Here is a 20,489-nt window from a genome sequence, read left to right on the forward strand (position 1 = left end):
TTTCTGATGGTTGAGGAAGTTACACTATTCCAAGCTTTGTCAGTCATTCGCATGGCTTCTAATATGGTCACTCCAGAAGACTTGACTCCTTCTTCAATTTCAGCCAAAAGTTTTTTCACAACTTGATGGCGATATTTGATCTTAAAGCTGTGAATGATCCCTTGATCAAGGGGTTGTAATTTTGATGTTGTATTTGGGGGAAGAAACTCAACCTTTACGTAATCCAATTTCGGAATTATGTTGTGGGCTTTGCAGTTATCAATGAACAATACGATTTTCCTTTTTTCTCTTTTCATTCTCTTTTCTAATTCTTTTAGCCAATTTTCAAAATTTTTGGAAGTCATCCAAGCTCTACGGTTAGAATCGTAAGCAAAAGGAAAGGATTTCACGCCTGAAAAACACCTTGGTTTAGCTGATTTTCCAATCATTAGAGGCGGTAGTTTTTCAGTCCCATCCATATTGGAACAAAGCAGCAAAGTCAATCTTTCTTTACTTCTCTTGCCTCCTTTGCAGGCTTCTCCTTTTATAGCCATGGTTTTATCCGGAGTGCATTTAAAAAAAAATCTGGTTTCGTCAGCATTAAACACATTTTTTTCATCATAATTTTGCAGGATTAAATGTAGTTTTTCTTTAAATTCCACGCAGACTTCCTCATCAACACTTGCACTTTCGCCGCATACCTTAAGAAATGTAATGTTGTTTCGGTTTTTAAAATTCTCGAACCATCCATTGCTTCCTTTGAAACTTAAATGGCCTAATTCCTTAGCAAATGCTTCGGCTTTCTCTTTAATTAAATTTCCATTCAGAGGGATGTTTTGTGCTCTGCATTGCGTTATCCAAATCATTAAACATTTTTCCATATCTTGAAACTCGCTAACTCGAATTCTCTTTCGTTTCTCAAAGCCGTCAGCACACTTTTCCAGAATAGCCTCTTTGTTTTTCAATATGGTCGATAATGTACTGCATGGAATTCCAAACTCTTTTGCGATTTGGTTTTTCTTTTTGGAACCTTTTTCCACTTCTTCAATTAGTCGTTTCTTCTCCTGAATAGAAAGTGTATCTAATTTTCGTTTGGTTGCCATAGCTAACTATGTGTAAATGGACTGCTTTGAAAGTTATCTGAAATGATTCTTTTTTACCACTGTACGCGATGTGAAGATAGAACAGAATGAGGGTCCAGCAGAACTGTAACAAGAAGCAGCTATCCCCCCCCCCCCTACTCTCCTACTGTCCTCCCACCAACATTTCACAGCTCCCCTCCTGCTGATGTGTGACTTTGAAAAGTCAGAAGAAGGGGAGAGGGGCCGAAGAGGGTGAAATGACAAAAGGAGAGGAATGTTGAAAATTCGAAACGGCTCAGAATAGAATAGAAACAGGTTTGTACTCATTTTGGAACAAGAAAAAAGGAAATGGAATCCGAGCGAAATAGCAAAACATTTCGAGTTATCAAGGGCTTAAAATTGAAAATTTCGACTAAACAAGGTAATTTTAACATTGACAGTATAGGAAGTATGAAGGGGGATAAAAAAAATTCGAGATATCAAAAATTTCGAGTTATCAAGGTTTGAGTTATCGAGGGTTGACTGTATTTCGCATAACTCAAAAACGGTCTGTCCTAAAAGGTTGAAATTTGGTACGTAGATTCTTAGTGGAGTCTAGTTGTGCACCTCCCCTTTTAGTTGCATTCGAATGTTCCAAAGGGGTCTTTACACCTTTTGGGGGGGAGAGGGAAATCATAGTTAATTTCAATGCAAACTCAAGTGGTGTTATAATTTGGCAAACACTTGGCGATATATCACCAAGATTTTGGTCGCCAAGTTTTGTCACCAACTTGGCGACTAATTTGGCGTTTTTTTTTCTTTTTAATCTGATTTCAATTTGGCCATTATTGACGATATTTAGAGAGTTATAAAAATATAGTAAACAAAATATATTGTATTCGCGAAAAAATTCCCTCATATTTCGGCCTAGTTTACCATTTTACTCATCCCCGAATGAATGCTGAGTGCTTTTTTTGACGCTACAGCACATGCATATATGCCTAAGAACATATGGGTGCCCAAAATATCCATTTTGACAATCCCTGAATTAATTTTCTCTTGATGTCTGTATGTACATATGTGCGTGTGTATCTCGAATAACTCAAAAACAGGTATGCCGTAGAAAATTGAAATTTGGTATGTAGACTCCTAGTGGGATCTAGTTGTGCACCTTTCCTTTATGTTGCATTTGAGTGTTTCAAAAAGGGTCTTTTACATCTTTTTCGCTGGAAAATCAGTGTTATTTCAATGCAAACTCAAGTGATGCTATAATTTGGCTAACACTCGGCAATATATCACCAAGTTGGCGAAATTTTTTTTTTTTTTGAATCTGGTTTCAATTTAGAGCTATTGGTGATATTTAGAGAGTTAACCACAGGGGTGATTGTGTTCCGGTATTTTACCGAATTTCCGGTATTTTCGGAAGTATTTCCGGTGTTTTTATGTCCGAAAATACCGGAATTATGTTTTTTTTTTGTTATGCTTTTATCTCCCTACCTCCGCAATTTTTTTTAAAATTAAATAATACTCATCAAATATACCTGCAAGAGCCTTAAGATGGACTCCTATCCCTTAAGATGGACAAATGTCAAGATAATTTTGTATAACACCAGCTCAAAAGTAATTTTGTAACCCATTAAAATTTTAATCAAATGTACACACACTATTTTGACTCTGACTATTGAACTATTTAATACTATGGCATAGGTGCACTTAAGTAATAGGGGCCAAAGAATACCCCCCCCCCCCCCGTTCTCGCTTCGAAACTTTCAGGTATTTTTTGATGAACTCACAATCACCCCTGGTTAACCATTGAACCACGTTAAAGTTGCCGACATTTGGGAAATTAATCTGTGTGAAACGTTTTTACTTATCCTTATGTAGTAAAGAAAGTATTTTATTTGAGAAAAAAAATTCCCTCACATTTCGACCTAATATACCTTCAATAATACCCCTATTAATCCCTGTATAATGCTTGTTTACTTCAGTTCGTGACAAACTAGGGGTGAAAATATTTAAAGTGTTTCCTTGTTTTTTTTTAGGTTTTATCAATCTGTATAGGAGGGGTTTGTGCTGCATATTTTGATTCTAACACCAGTGAGTGGACAGAGCATTTATTGCTTCGACCTGTATTGGCTGTATTGCCTCTTGTGCCAATTTCATTGCCAACTTGTTGGATTTTATTAAATGCTTTTGGGAACTCATACCTTCTCGGCATGGTGAAGAGCCTGGAACATAAAGCAGTAAGTTAAACTTTAAATTTTCCTCTTTAAGTTTTTCTCATTGCACTGGATAATATTTATATATCTTAGTTATATATTCTTATAAATATTTTTAAATTCTACGTGTATGTTGTACTGATAACTAGGTATTTATTTTAGAGTTTCAAAAGTGAGAGAGAAAGTAATGACTGGGTAAGTGTTTTTGGTGACCTGTTCTGTTCCCTAAGATACAAAATAGTTAGGAATTTTTGTTCAAAATTAATACTATTAAATATTATTGCTATACAAAAATGTTTAACAATGTATGAGGCATTACGAATATGAAAGGCAAACTCAACAAAAGGTAGTTTTAAGAAAAACGCATTTGAAGCTTTTTTCGTAGGGGCAACCCAGTGTTGCCAGATTGGGGGAAATTTCCCCATTTTGAGGAAATCTGGTGATCTCTGGGGAAAGTTTGGGAAAATGAGTTTTGAGGGGAATTCTTTGGGGAAATTTTTTTCTTGGGGAAAACCTGGGGAAAGAAAAAACCTCAGGGGAAAAAAGAATTTTTTTCGTATTGAAATTGAGGACATGAAGCAGTAGTTACATTGTTTGTATCAAACAGCGTTGGTTTAGCTTTGATCAACTTTATGGAATTCGCATTTCGCATTATGTGGAATATTATGCTACGGAATTCGCATTAATGTTCTGCGTGAGTAACTAGTTGATACATGAAACAGGTAAAAATAAGTATGATGGAGAATGTTCTTGAATAATTATACACAAAAATCATAGTTTAAATGTACATACAGAAGCAGAGTAGTAAATGCAAGTAGAAAAAAAACATTTGGCTATTTCTTATCTTTCAGTCAAACGCTTGTATTTATGACTAGTGGCACCCGCATGGCTTTGCTTGCAGTAAAAAATTAAAAGGTGTTTTGGCTCCCCTGTATATTTACAAATAATACATGATGAATTTCTCGCCAATTGGCTTGCCCACGTTACGGTTCTCACGTTATGATAGCTTGGTAATTTACTCGTCCATCTTATGATAATTTTGCTTGGGAAAATGTTCTCAAAATTAAAATAGAAAAAGAACAAAATCGAATTTTCGAAAAATCACTTTGAGGTACACACCCCTATGCTACAAACTAATTTTGTGCCAAATTTCATGAAAATCGGCGTAACGGTCTCGGCGCTATGCACGTCACAGAGATCCTGACAGACAGAGAGACTTTCAGCTTTATTATTAGTAAAGAAGATAAAGATAAAGAAGACAAAAAAAGAAAGTGAAAATGTGAAGAAAAAAAAAGTTGGGGAATTTTATAAGGAAATTTGGCTATTTAGGTTAAAAAAATTTTAAGAATTACATGCACATATTAGTATTATATATCATTGGAAAGGGTAGAATTTTTCACGTTCTATGTAATTTGTTTCAACGCTCTAACTTAAACATGGCGGAAGTTATTTGCATTTTTAGCTTGAACTTTTTTAGGCTTAGCTAAAATTAAGGCACTACTTTCTTCATTAAATCTATCAGTAAAAAGCGAAGGAATTGTCCCACAGTTTTCTTTTTGCCAGCGGTGGAAAGAGCGCCTTTTTTAACTCCAGATCTAGGTCGACTTATGGTCGAAAAACTAAGCTTCTATCTCCAAAGAAAAAAAGTTACAAGAGTTAAAAATCAAGTTCAAATAATCTCATCTGCATTAAAATTATTGATGTTTTGTTTGGTGTTGCCATAGTTATCGCTTTTCAATTCGCTTTTTTCTTTCTTATTCACAAACTTTAAAGGTTTTGATTTTAACGGAAAATCTTAGGTTCAACTCAATTCAAGCCCTGAGCTAAAGAGCAAAATATATTACTAAAGACTAAGAGACCATGAAAGCGACTTCTCAAACGTACAAAACTGCAGTTTTGCAATGCTCATGAGCCCCTTAGCCCTTACAGCTCTGCAAGTTGGTACAAGTTATTTTGAAACCGGAGGAATTGGTGCTTTTTGTTCCTTTTGGGAGCTCATAATGCAATTTTGATCTGTTTCTTTCTAATTGACGATTGAAATCTTTGCGAACCAAATAAGATTGCGAAGCAATTTTCGGGGGTTGGTGAGCGTCAGCGAGCAGGGGCAGAGCCCCCTAGTGGTGAGAAAAAAAAACAATCTTGAGTTCACCCTTCTTATTCGCAGCCTCTCATGTATAATAAGGATAATATCTCAAAACAGAGTCAGATGGAACATAATTTAGTTGTTTAAATTAGTTAAAATGAAAGATGTTAATGGGTTAAATTTTTGCACAGAAAGCAGGACGAGGGGTCATTGTTTTAAGCTTTCAAATCTCAGGCTAACCTGGAAATTAGGAAAAATTGCTACTTTAGTAGAGTTGTGGGCATTTGGTACAACATACCGGAAGAGGTTGTAATTAGTAAAGAGGTAGATAGCTTTAACAGGGCCATTGATCTTCATTGAAGACTAATAAACTGACTAGGACCAGCCTAGCTGGACCCAGAGGCTGTTGCTGTTCATCACATTTGTATTTGTATTAATAATTTTAAAAATCAATATTGAATATATGTTTATGTAGTATTTATATGTATTTATTTATTTTACTCTATTTTAGAAGCCTGTTGATCCTTTTGATGAAATTGAAGAGATAAGTTCCCCATCTTTTGAACACAAATTGAAATGGGAAGATTTAAAACTTTTATTTTGTGCTCTTTTGTCTGGCAAGGGTGGTTATTTGTGGCGAACTGCTAACTTGTTGCAAGTATTGGGAAGTGTTACAGTATGTATATTTACTTATTGATTCACAATCAAAAACTTTTGCCTTTAAATATGAAAAAAAAAAAAAAATTCTGAGTAAAGAGGAAATTTGAATGCTAGCATGCTACTAAGCAGTCACTTACTTACAAAATTCTCAATAATATTATTAGTGCTTAGGGATTTTGAGGTCCTTAAAGAATATGTATTTATTCTTTTAGACATTATGCTGTGTTGACAAAAAGGGCATCTTATCGTGGCCAAACCCTACTGCTGAGAAAGTTTTTTTCTTAAAATCTCCGAAAAGCAAGTCTAATTCCGAGGAGAGTACTCAAAGCTGTGAAGATGTTGTGGACAATGAACACATTGGGGATATGAACTGTTTAAATGAAGAAGTTTTAGAATTGAAGAGGTTGACAAAACTGAACAGACGCTTGGATATTAAAGATCACAGTAAATATAATCTTTCAATTAAAATAGTTTTGCTATATGCTTACAATTTGCTTGTTTTTTCTTCATTCCCCCTCCCCTCCCACACTCACAAGGATTATTTGTTTTTTTAGTTATAAAATTATTTGTTTAGCTATTTTAAAGCCTTTAATTCCTGTTGGGAGTTTGTGTGAAATCGAGCAATATACCAAGTGTGTGCTTTGCAATACAGCTTTAAACATCAAAACACCCTTTTGTGCTGTCTGATAATTTGTTTCTTAAAGTGTGCAAATAGGTTTCAAAATAAGGAGTACCATATTTTTTGAAAAATGTTTAATAACCACAGTTCAACACCCAGTCATCATTTCTGACTCCTAACTTTTTTATAACAAAATTAATTTGACATTTGTAATTTTACGCCAGTCAACATTTTTTACTAGCTTTATCTATTGTTAGATAGTTAAATGCTCATTTTAGATAAAAATGCCCCCCCCCCCCCCCCGTCGCAAGCATTCATAAGTCACATATATGTATTAAGAGGTCAGTTAATAAAATCCACTGCCCCTCCTTGAAAACTTTCTAGATCTGTCCTTGCAATTTTTACTCATCTGCTTCAAGATCCAATGTTCTGCATCAAAACTTTGATAAAACTTAACTCTAATTTCTTCCTGAATTTTTTCTGTGGTACATCACTTCATCAATCTTTCACTATTCACATGAAATAACTGCTTTTTCCTGGAAAAAAGATTTCTTTTTCTCCTTCCTGTTCACATGGATATTCAGGTATTTGGTATTTTATACAATGAGATCACAAAAAAAAGAAAGAAAGAAAGAAAAAAGAATGAACTAAGTAACAAAAAAAAAAAAAAGTATCAACAGTAAGGATCAGTACAAATGTGTCAATTTTTTAGTGTTCAAATGGAATAAAAGTGTTCACCATTTTGAAAATAACTGCTTATTTTTTGCTTACACTTCAGTTGTCAATACAAATTTTGTTTTCAGAATTTCTTCTTGGCTTTGTGTTGTTTCAACCAGATAGAAATCTTTTTTATACTCACAAATTTGCTTGTGACTGTTAGGGATTATGCAATGAAAATCTGTTTAATTTTGATGAAATATGAGCTAGTAGATAAATTCATTGGTTTCCATTGGTTTTTCAAGAATCTAATCGTATGAATATTTTCATAGATGCTGAAGATCTTAAATTAGGTTCATGAATATTTATACTGCAATATTATCTTCTTGTTATCAGTGCTAAAGAATCATTATTAATTTTTTTTAATGTTTTTCTCTTTTTTTATATTCTTTGTCTTATATCTTTAAAAAAAAATCCCCCCCCCTTTTTGTTTGTAGTTAATGTGGGCTTTTTCTTTCACTAGTAAAACATATTTTTGCTTTTTGAGAACTTGAGTTCTGAATTTTATTTACAACATTTCTTCTGCTTGGAAATCAATTTAAATGTCAGCTTTAAAAGCTTGAAGTCAAACATATTACAAGCAAGTGATAAGAAATTTCTTGAAGTGGAATAGGTTTTCATTCTAGATTTTTGTCAAGTATTTGAAATATTCATTTGTTTCATTTTGGATGATTGAGAGTCTACTGCAAATTTCTTTTTTATTCATGTAATCTTCCAATGCATTGAAAAGTCCATCATTTACCATTTAATCCTGACTTTTCAAAACTGATTAAGTGGTAAATATTAGGAATGATGAACTTAAAAATTTTGTTACTTTAATGAGTTGTTGTATTTTAAAAATGGGTTGGATTGTAATAATTTAAAACTTTTGTAATAATTTTTCAGTTGAAAAATACTGAAAATCAAATACAAATGTCAAATTATAAAATCTGAGATAGCTAGTACAAATGCTAAAATAAACTTCCATCTGTTTCGTGACGGGGTACTTGAGACCCTGATAGATGCCGCTATACAGCATGATTTAGAAAAAAATTTCAATGAACGTCGATCTTCAGCTTGAACTTAGCATGAGTTTTGCTCAAATCTTTTAAAGGTCCACTTACATCCCTTTGCTTCTCACTACCTCATTTGAGGCAGAACATTACGAGTTTATGTCCTTATAAATTAGTGCTCGTTGAGCCATTAAAATGCTTTACTTGGAAATAACACTAATTTGAATCATTCGTTATATGTATCTATAGTGATAGGAAAACATGATACTTAATGGCCACTAGAGGGCGCCTGTGATGCAGGGAGTGTTATTGCTGCTAATTTGATAAGTGTTTTCTTACTATAATTTTTCATTATTACTGTCTAGTTTTAGGTTTTTTTACTTCACTTTATCATGTAATTTAGTTTTATTGTGTTTTGGGGGCTCATTTTTGCTGTTATTGTATTCTTGAAGTGTTTTTGCATTTTTTGCAGCTAAGCCTTACATGTGGTGATCTCCTGGTTTTTGATCTTGTGTGCTTTATTGGGTGTAGCAACTATGTGTAGTATTTATTCTGTGGGTGTAGTATTTATTCTGTGTGTTTTTTTTTTTTTTTTGCATTTTTATCTTTCTGTTTTGCGTTTTGGAACATATTCACTGAGTAGAAATGGGTGTTATATGCATTATGAAAGAGGTAAAGAGTGGGAAGGGGGACAGGTGGATCTCTTGTGATTTATGTCATATGTTCTGTCTGTATAAGGGGGAAAATGAGTCTGTTTTTGAGGAGGATTATATTTGCACTAAATGTGCTGAACTCTCAGACTTAAGACTTAAGATGCTAGTTTTGGAAGCCCAGTTAGCATTAGGGTGTAGGCCAGTTGTAGAGGGTATAAATGTTCCAGAGATTCAGGGGGAAGTTTCAAATGAGGAGTTAGATTGGGAAACTAAGGGTGTAATTTTGGGGGGCTCTATGGTAAGGGAGGTGGGTAACACAGTTGGGAGAGTAAAGCGCAAGGTTTCTAGGTGTTGTTTACCAGGGGCTCGGGTAAAAGACGTTAATATGGTTGCTGAAAAGAAGGGAGTATTGAATAAGGAGGACATGGTTACTTTGTGGGTGGGAACAAATGATGTAGGCCACAGTAAAAATGAGTTTTCTAGGGAATGGGAATCCCTGTTGGATAAAGCAACCAGCTTTTCGACGAATGTCCAAGTGGTTGGTTTGCTTCCCAGGTATGGAGTGCATAGGAGCTGGCTAAATCAACATGCGAGGTGTATGAACTTGCTACTGAAGTCAATTTGCGAAAAGCGCAGTATCAGGTTCATTGATGTATGGAGTCATTGTAAACGGGATTGGATTGCTAGGGATGGCCTGCATCTGAGCTTTACAGGGGTCAAAATGGTTAGTGGATTAATTTTAGGGGCTTCGGAGTCAAAAAACTAAGTTGGAATGGGGGGCATGGTTCAAGCATCAGGTATCGAGAGAATGAAATTTTTTTGGGTATTGCTAGAAATGGAAATAAAGTGACGAACAAGAGTAGTAATGTTAACAAGTGTAATTTAGGAAATTTCAGGGTGTTAAATAGAAGCAACTTAGGCATGCTTAAAGTTTTCTATACCAATGCTCGCAGTATTATTAACAAAATGGATGAATTGAAAAGCATAGTTATGGATGAGAAGTTGGATGTTATTGGAATTACAGAGACATGGGCTACCGAATCTGATGCAGAGTTATTACATATTGCTTGGTATAATTTGTTCAGACAGGATAGAGTAGGTAAAAGAGGTGGTGGGGTTTTATTTTATGTTAGAGACAATTTTATTTGCAATGAATTGGTCATAAATGATAAGCCTACTGATATTGATATGGTTTGGCTGGAGATGATGAGCAGTAAGGGCAAAAAGCTACGCTTTGGAAACATTAATAGGCCACCTAATTCAAACCAGGGACAAGATGAACAGATGTACCGTATTATTAGTGACATGTCCAGTAAGGGATCCGTTATCATAATGGGGGATTTCAATTTTCCGGGTATAGATTGGAATAATTTTTATCCTGGTAATGGTGAAGAAGAGGAATTTTTAAAAGTAATTGGTGACTGTTTCTTAGATCAAGTTGTAACTCAGGGAACTCGAGAGGAGGCGATTTTGGATCTAGTTTTTTGTGACATAGGTAGTTTTGTTCAGGGGTTGTGTGTAGGGGAGCATATTGGAGATAGTGATCATAACAGCATTAGGTTCCGGGTTAAATTTGAAGTGTGCAAAGATGATAATTTTAGGTTTGTGCCCAATTTCAGAAACACTGATTTTGTTGCACTTAGGCAGAGCTTGAAAGAGGTTTTTTCGTCAGGATTGGAAAATAGCGACATAGATCAGCAGTGGACGGAATTTAAGGATAAACTTGCTAAAACGGTTGGGGACTATGTTCCATTTGGAGAAAAGGTGTTAGTCCCAAAATTTGGCCCATGTGGTTCTCCAGGGAGACTAAAGAAGCTCTTAATTATAAGCAAGCCACTTTTCGTCAGTTTAAAGAAACTGGTCAGAGTGCGGAGAGGCTCCAGTATGGTAAGGCAAGGCGAAATTTTAAGTATTTGGTACGGATTCAGAAAAGGGAATTGGAGCAAAGGCTGGCAGATGACATTGATGGGAACCCTAAGAGGTTTTTTGCTTACGCTAATTCTGGGAAAGCTCGAAACAGTCAAATTGGGCCTTTGGTTGATGAGTATGGAAATTTAATCCATAACGATAGGGATATTGCAAATGTTCTAAATAACTTTTTTCCAGTGTGTTTAACGATAACTGTATCTCAACAGTTGACACTAACAAGATACAAGCTATTATACAGCTTGAGGATTTTGTATTTTCCAGGGAGGAGGTTTTATTTCATTTGAAAAAGATTAAAGCAACTAAAGCTCCGGGACCAGATAATATTTATCCAAAAATTTTAGTTGAATGTGCAGAGGAATTAGTGGATGTTATTTTGAATATTTTCAATGCTTCTTATAACTCGGGGACGGTGCCGGAGGACTGGAAGCTGGCTAACATAACGCCCCTCTTCAAGAAGGGGTCTAAAAGTATTGCTGGGAATTATAGACCTGTAAGTTTGACTTCGGTGATTTGTAAGATTTTCGAAACTTTGATCAAAATTAAGATCATGATGTTCTTAGAGACTAATAGTCTGTTGACTAGTTTGCAGTATGGTTTCAGGAAAAGTAAATCCTGTACTACTAATTTATTGCATTTCTACGACAAGGTTACCTCAGCTTTAGATAACAAAAAATGTGTGGATGTTGTTTATATTGATTTTCAAAAAGCTTTTGACAAGGTACCACATGTTGCTCTTCTCAGCAAGTTAGCTGACATAGGAATAGGAGGAAAAACTTTACTTTGGGTTAGAAATTGGCTCACTGGTAGGAAGCAAAGAGTAGTTGTGAGAGGAAATCATTCTAATTGGAGTGATGTTTTAAGTGGGGTTCCTCAGGGATCAGTTTTAGGGCCTCTTTTGTTTATTATATTTGTGAATGACATCAATGAAAATATTTCTGGAAGCATGAATTGTTTTGCTGATGATGCAAAAGTTATGGGGATTGTCGAAAATGAAGAACAAGTAAATCAGCTTCAAGAGGATTTAGATCATATTGCGAAGTGGGCAGATAAATGGGGTATGGCAGTTAATGTTGGGAAATGTCAAGTGCTACACTTAGGTCATGGAAATAAGCGTATGAGTTATCGTTTACAGGGTTCAGTCATAAATCAGGCAGAAAATGTTATGGATCTGGGTATCTTTATAAACCAGAACTTCAAGTTTAGTCAACAGTGCAGTATTGCTAGTAACAAAGCCAACAAATGCATGGGTTTATCAATAGATCTATTTCAAACAAATCTAAGAAAGTTCTTCTGCCTTTATAGTAAGACCTCATTTGGAGTATGCTGTTCAGTTTTGGTCGCCTTATCTGAAGAAAGATATTTTTGTATTGGAAAGGATTCAAAGAAGGGTAACTAAATTAGTAAGGGGACTCTCAGATTTAGATTATGATACCAGACTTAATAGGCTTAACATGTATAGCCTGGAGCAAAGGAGAGTCAGAGGGGACATGATTCAGTTATTTAAATTTATCAAAATGAAAGATGTAAATAGATTTAATTTTTGCGGGGAAAGCAGGACAAGGGGTCATTGTTTTAAGCTATTTAAATCTCAGGCTAACTTGGAAATCAGGAAAAACTACTACTTTAGCAGGGTCGTGGGCACTTGGAATAGCTTACCGGAAGAGGCGGTAATGAGCAAGGGAGTGGATAGCTTTAAGAGGGCCATTGATCTTCATTGGGGACTAATTAATTGGCTAGGACCAGCCTAGCTGGACCCAGAGCCTGTTGCTGGTCGTCACATTTGTATTTGTATTTGTATTAATGCAGCTTCAAGATTTAACATGTCTCATAAATTTAAAAGAAATGCAATTGTGGTAAGTAGTACAGTTCAGTCCCTACATATTTGTAACTGTACAAGAATTTTATAGTGACCATGGTACCTTGTTTACTTGTTTTGTTCTTTATCTTATTCACAAAGATAAATAAATATAAAAAAAAAATAATAAAATTAATTATGTTTGACTGTATGATCATATGACTGTTCCTGTATTTTTTTTTTTTAGTTTATCATCCTGGAAGTCAAGTTGAAGTTTTGGATTTAACTCATAATGTTCATAGTCCATTTGGAATACAATTTGATGATCCAAATTGGAAGTTTTACATCGGCAACTTAAAACCTTTGGTAAATTAATTCTTAAAAATAAGTTTTTCATTTATTTAATTAATTATTTATTTATTTGAATTGTTTTCTTTCATAACAGGAAATGTCAATAAAAGATTCTTATCTCTCAATATATTAAAAAATACTTTTAACTTATCCTCACAAGTGATTTTTTAAAAAAAAATTATGTTTAAATTTTACAACAGAGTGAGTTAGTTACCTTTTGGTTAAATATGAGCATTGTGTAAATTATATTGTACAGTTGAGGCAGCGAGAAGCAAAAGGATGTAAGTGGCAAAATTAAAAATTTGGAGATAACCAGTACACATGGTAGGTGAACCTCTGCTCTGTCTTGGGGCAAGAGTTGGTACTAGTAACCCTGGTAGTTGCTGCTATACAGCATGATTTAGAAAAAAAAATCAATGAAAGCCTACGTAGTATGTTATATTTAAATCTGTTTTACTCAAAACTTGAAAATGTCCCACTTACATCCCTTTGCTTCTCACTGCCTTAATTGTCAGAGGTGCCCTTCTACCCCTAAAAGATTGTGCACCACCCTCAAATTTCTATGGAGCTCCCAAGAATGAGGACCTCCTAAAAAAGAATAAGACCCACAAAAGAACCCCCTAAAAATGTCTGTGGTGCACTCTGTTATGGACAGCCCCCTGCAATCTGTCTCTTTAAATCTCATTTTGTATGGTTATGGTGGTGTAAGGGCTTGTATGTCTGACTACCAACTGCTAACCCAATTTGATCCTAAGTAACTAAGGGGCCATTCATTAATTAGGTAAAGAAAATTTTGGCAATTTTTGACCCCCCCTCCTCCCATGTAAGGGTACGTAAGATTTTTCAAACCCCTTCCCCTCTTTCCTTAAGTAAGATTCTATTTTGTTTTTCAAAATTATTAAATGTTGTTAGATAAGGATCAGTTACATTAAAACTCTCAGTAAAAATAAAACATGCCATACATAGTGTGATTCTTTTATTATATTTTACACTATTTATTCTTTGTAAAACAAGTAAAAAAAACTCATTCTAATACAATTTTTACCTTTCAGACACAAATGAAATATGATCCCTTCCTAACCACTTGGCTGTGCAATTTCTAATATAAACTATCGACTTCGAAAGTATTACATAAGAATGGGTTTGACCCCTTCCTCCCCAAAATAAGTGTATGTAGAGATTTTTCTAACCCCCTCTCCCTCAGGACCCTTAAGTAATTAATGAATGGCCCCTAACTAGTCATAGGTCTGGGGAAAAGGAAATATTGCCCTTGGTGTAAAAATCTTTGTTTGCCCAATTAGTATTGTGCTCTTTTGTTATTATAGGGTTTGGGAATTCTGCTGAATACATGTAATCCTAAGGCTCAAGAGCATTATACATGCTTTTCTGATCACATTGCTTGTGAGTCACTATATAATGATGCTGCAGTGCCTGTTGTGAACAAAAGGTCTGTAATTTTTCTAGAAAAATATCAATTATTGCATTTTCATTAAGTTTAATGAACATTTCAGAATTTTTCATTTCTTCACATTTTCAGCATATAGATAGGAATATAATTGTATAAATGATCCTAAAAACCTTAAACTTTATGGAAGTTACAACCTATCTTATGAATCCTTTTTTGTCTCTGTTATGTTTATCAGGACTTGAATGCGAAAAATGTCTTGTCTAGCTTCGCAACTTGACTATTAATATCAAGCTTTTTTTTTACATTGGATTTTTAAATTGTACTCAGTTGAAAAAAGTACTAAATTTTTTTATTGTTTTAAAATTTTAACACTAATAATATAAACTAAGGCTTTGTCATATGATCAACAGCTTTTTTTGTGATTGAATGAGTTAAAGATATAAAAGTCAAAGCAGCTCAGCTGAGAATCATTAGAATTTTCTAAAGATGATGTTTTTTGTCCACTTGTTTCTCCAAAGTTTTACTTATTTTTATTTTTTATCAATAGATTTGAACACAACACTTTAAAAATCCTCTTATCCAGATTAATTGGGCAGTAGATTAGGCAGACTTGTCATTTCAGATTTTTCCAGGGGGTCAAAGTTTAGGTACTCAGTGTTTATTATATCGGAAGACAAGAAAATCACTGCCACTTGTATGTAAATACATTCATTTTCAATGCGAAGGGGACACAATGGCCTGAGACTAGGTATGGGAAACAGCCAAAAAATTTCCAAAAAAGAAGCATGGAGGACATAATTCATATTAATTACCGAGTTATATACCAAATGTAAGTGCGACAAGTGGAATTTTGTAGAAAGTAAGGGAAAGTAAAATTCATGTTCAAATATAAGAAAGGTGAACATGAATGTTTTAAATAGTTGGACATTAAAGCGGAGCAATGAGAGAGAAAAATAAAAGAATGGAAAGTAAATCTAAAAGTAGATTGTAATAGGAAAAACATTTATTTGAGAACGGACAATATTGATAGATTAGGAGAATTTAAGGAATACCATATGGATGCCTCACTTGCCAAATCGACTAACTCCATAAAACAAAAAGTAGAGAATAGTTTTGAAGAAGATGATGTTATCCATAAAAGTAAATTGGCCCTCGTGTTACATTTTCTCCCATCACATGGTCAGAAAGGTACTGAACAAAAACTTTAATATAAATTCACATTCTATTAAAGCAGAAATGAGGAGTTTTTAAAAAGTGGCGTTTAATCGATTTGGCAATTGAGGCATCCATATGAAATTTTTTTTCTTCAACTTTCTATAATTTTCAAATTGCCTATAAAGATTTCAATTTTTACTTCCTTTCACAAAAAAGGAAGTATTGTATTTGCAAAAAAATGTTCACTCAAAAATCTGCCTTAATTTCCATTTTGCTCACCCCCAAATGAATGTTGGAGCTTTTTTTTTCAACTCGACCACACGTGGATATATGTCTAAGAACGTATAACACGAAATATCCATTTTGACGATCCCCGAGTTAATTACAACGAGTTTTCTCGTGACGTCTGTATGTACCTATGTGCATATGTATGTCGCATAACTCAAGAGCGGTATGTCCTAGAAAATTGAAATTTGATATGTAGACTCCTAGTGGGGTCTAGTTGTGCACCTCCCCTTTTGGTTGCATTCGGGTGTTTCCCAAAGGGGTCTTTTGCCCCTTTTTGGGGGGAAATCATTGTTAATTTCAATGTAAACTTAAGTGGTGTTATAATTTGGTGGACACTTGGCGATATATCGCCAGTCTTTTGGTCGCCAACTTGGGAAAAAAATTGGCGATTTTCAAAAAAAAAAAAATCTGGTTTTAATTTGGCCACTGTTAGTGATATTTAGATAGTGAACTATTGAATGACATTAAAATTGCCAATAATGGAGAAATGACATTAAATTGAAGTAAAAGGAAGTCATGAGATGCACACATCAGCTCGTTTAAAAATGTTTTAGTATTAAAATGTTGATACATTTGTTAAGTAACATACATAATAATTTGTTAATTCTGTTCATATTATGTATCTTTTTAGGTGCTTGTGTGAATTGGCTAAACAAATAGGTTTTTCCGATTCAGTTGTGCATTTCTATGATCTTGAACAGCAGTTGGGTATTTTTCGGCATGTAGTAAGTAACATTAAAATATTTTAAGTAAAAAAAATGTAATTAATGAGATGGCTGAGACGTTTAGTTTTGTTTTGAATGTTGCTGAAAAAAGCTGTAAATTGCTTGAATTGCATTGGAGGCATATTGGTTAAGCATGAGGTGAGGGGAAGATTTTGTTAGTCTTTAAAACTGAATTAATGTTTGGGTAGGAAATGGTGGTACATATGTGTAATTATATATATTAAATTTAACCAACTGTTTTATCAGCGAGTAAAAATGGAAAGAAATTCATCCAAACAATTCAAAACAGAAATTAATGTCATACAGTATATGTTAAATAGTGCAATTGTATCAGGTAAAGCACTAAACTTCTAAGAAAGTAAGGAAAAAGTTGAGAAAAATCTGTTTTTACCTGGAACATCACATCTTTGAACTCATCAAGAAAAAAAATTATTTAAAAGTTGATGAGTTGGATTATTTTAGCCAATATGTCTTGAAACAAGGTGAAATGCTGGAGTTATTAACAAAAAAAAAATCAAAGTTTTCAAATTAAAATCTGGGGGTGCAGTTTCTTTTAAAAATATTTTCTTCAAAATTAAATTATGTTAGAGGTTTGAAACCAGATCCATCAAAAGGACAATTGTTGCTCAATCTCCTTTTGGTGCATTATTATTATATTATTTACAGTCATTAGGAGCTATGAGAAAATAAGTGCAAGTATTCAATGGAAAAAAAGCGAAGCTTTAAATTTCGGAAACTATTTTGATTTTATGTTGAAAGTTGGACATAAAAAAAAAAAAAAAAATCAATACGCGACAAATAAATCTTCCACTAAAGTTCTCACTACTGACTGTAAGTATTATATAATATTACCACCAGACAAACTAGATTCATCATATGTAGTATTTAACGTGAGCTGATTAGTTAAGATATTAGCACCAGATAATGTCAACATCTTATTATCAAGTATTATAGTATTATAGTGCTACTAGAAGTATTATAGTATTATAGTGCTACTAAGTATTATAGTGCTACTAGAGGACCCGACAGACGTTGTTCTGTTTAAACTTTGTAAATTGAAAATATTAAAATCTTCAATAAACTATCAAGTGTTAGAACCATTCTGTTGAAAAAAATAAGTAAAAAAATGTTTTAATCTGCTGTGGTTTCAGAATGCGTATATTTAATACATGTCATGATGCGCGCGATTAATTTTGCAAAGTTATACGAAAACCAAAAAGATAACGATTTTAGGCCGTGGAAGTGGAAGCATCGCTGCCGCGCATAACCTCAGACCAACGACTGCCTTGAATGCCAAAGAACAAAATTTAAAAGAGACTTACCCGGGGATTGTGTGTTGAAGACGATAGTAAACACAAAATTAATTACCATACATTCTTTATTCTATGTTACTTCTAAGCAGACATGAAGACAGGCACTAGGCATGGTGATCACCAGAACATTTCACACATAGTAAAAAAAACAAATGCGAGGAATCCAGACTTAAGAGTTCAAAAAAGAAAAGGCGGAGCAGGCAGGGGTTGCAAAGTTCGTTAAAGGTCAAAAAAAACGTAGAGTTCTCGCGGAGGGTGGTGAAATATTTAAATTGAAATGGACGGAGGACGGACAGTTCGCTATGAAGATGGTGGGGTGTTATTTAGGGATGGCTTATGGCTAAAATGCCCGTTGCAGGCCGATGTACGTTGAGACGAAAATGGTGCAGGCTGTAATCTCCATGGTGACAATGTTGAGCTCGTCACACGCTTAAAAAGGAATCAGGGTACTTTCAAGGTAATTGCGGATCCATGCCGTCACCTCATGCTATGTAGGACTTCGAACGGGTAGTTACTTAAGGGAACGATTCAGATGCACTCTGCGTGCCGCCATCGAACGCCATCATTCAAACAGGTGATGGATCTCCTACGCTCTCATCTTCGGCTGCGATGAAGTAACGGTCTTGATTATTATATTTTAAACATATATGAAAAAATAAGACTTTCACCTCATGTTGAGGTCTTAACAATTTCGCGGCGAGCAACGGCAGTCCCCTGACGGCGTGCACCGATGCTTCATTATCGCCATCGTTGAACAAAAATCGGAGCCGCAGAAATTGCGACCGAGCGGACAGAGAGCAGCAAGTAGAGTGAAGTAGGGTGGAAAAACGAATCGGCAAATGAGCGATCAGATCCGGGTACGCGGCGATGCGCGGGAACCAATGAGTGCGTTTGGCGCCCAAACAACGAAGGGAAGGGGACCCTACGCCATTTTAATGGCCGACAGGAAGATGCGAAAAATCGGATCGACGCTTGAAAAAATGACAAAAAGCTAAATGATGGGAAAAGTGAATAAGTCACATATTTGATATCGTAAAGTGTGCGAAATTTAACGGGGGAACGCGGGGAAAACATGGAATGCACAAGAAAATAAAAAACAACAAAATGGGGGAAGAAAACGATTAAAATGACCGAAAACATGGGAAAAATGTAAATGGGTGAAAAATGTGATATGCATTATCACAATACATCTTGATTTATCTAATGCCCACTGCGCAAATGTTTTATTAACTTTTTTTCCCCCGTACATGATGGTTTGTTCCTTCAGCCATACTCAAAGGATAAAAAGCTTCCTCAGATATTAAGTGTGAAAATGTAACTACTCATTTAGAACAAACGGAAAATCCCGCTGCAACATCCCCCATATGAAAAAGAAATCGAAAGGATACCGTTTAGAAAAATGATAAAGGTAAAAACAGTTCTATGAATAAGCGAAAATCACTCATCCCCGCCCCTCCCGATGTGAAATAAGCACATTCTTCAACTAAAATGACTAAAAACTCTTTAAAAACTAAACAAAAGTCTTACTTTGCAATTTGAAATATTTCACCAAATAAACAAAAAAATACAATAAATTACATTAACAGTAGCTTTAAAATGTAAACAAATGATCACGCAACTCTATTGTTTATAGCCAAAGCCGTCAAGCCACCACGTTATTGTAATCCAGCCGATCAGTGAGAGCAGCCAATTCCGACCGATTAACGGTTCAATCTTTGGAATGAAAACTTTTAAAACTTCATACATTACCTAGTTTGTTCTTTCCACCAAAGATCAAGAGCTTTCACTGCACTGATCTTTTGTGTACAGGACTACCTTGTTGTAATTTATCTGAACGAAAATAAAATTTATATCGTCTTTAAATTCCATCATCTTTTCCTTTAATAATGTACTGATTAGTTAGATAATCCTTAAAGTATTCTTGACATTGGTGCCAAAACTCAGATGGATATCAGTTGAGAAACAAATGTTGCTAGGTACAGTACTTTCTGATCATTTGGTTAGGAAAACCTAAAGCACCAATCCGGTCACATAATTCAACTACGACTACAGTGCACACGTTATGCATGAACCTTTAGTACTTTAAAATGTATCACGGGACCTAAAATCGTTGCTTTTAAGAGAAATGAAGGCTTCACTCTCTCTCTCTCTACGTTTTATCTATTCTCAATTGACATATCACAGTAGGAAATTTTATTATAAAAAGCAGAGCTGGCTTTCTTATTGTCCTTTGGCAACGGGTTAAATATTCATTTCAGTTCTCGCTCAACAATAGGTTAAAATAAATATTAATCATTTGGGAGATATAACCATCCATTGTTTAAATTAATTAATTAACAAAAATGTTTCCGATTTGATTCATCGCGCTTTGAAACCATGCTTGCCACAACTTAATTACATACAAAAAATTTGATCAAAATCGGTCCAGCCGTTTAAAAGCCTTATGGTGACAAACGTCCGCACAGAAGATTTTTATATATTAAGATTACTAGCACTTAAGTATAGGGAAGGAAAGCAGTAACTTTTTGTCAGTTGCTAAGCA

At 34.6% G+C, this 20,489-nt stretch overlaps 1 protein-coding gene across 1 annotated transcript in view; it reads left to right on the top strand.

Moving 5' to 3' along the window:
* Positions 1 to 20,489, top strand: part of LOC129226722 (transmembrane protein 94-like) — an 89,900-nt gene that overhangs the window by 12,186 nt on the left and 57,225 nt on the right. The window contains exons 7-12 of the mRNA XM_054861351.1: positions 3,083 to 3,280; positions 5,854 to 6,018; positions 6,215 to 6,446; positions 12,955 to 13,073; positions 14,384 to 14,505; positions 16,541 to 16,634. Of these exons, the coding sequence (XP_054717326.1) occupies positions 3,083 to 3,280; positions 5,854 to 6,018; positions 6,215 to 6,446; positions 12,955 to 13,073; positions 14,384 to 14,505; positions 16,541 to 16,634 (930 nt within the window). The remainder of the gene's footprint in view (positions 1 to 3,082; positions 3,281 to 5,853; positions 6,019 to 6,214; positions 6,447 to 12,954; positions 13,074 to 14,383; positions 14,506 to 16,540; positions 16,635 to 20,489) is intronic.

Source organism: Uloborus diversus, chromosome 7, assembly GCF_026930045.1.
Source record: "Uloborus diversus isolate 005 chromosome 7, Udiv.v.3.1, whole genome shotgun sequence".
Lineage (NCBI taxonomy): Eukaryota > Metazoa > Arthropoda > Arachnida > Araneae > Uloboridae > Uloborus > Uloborus diversus.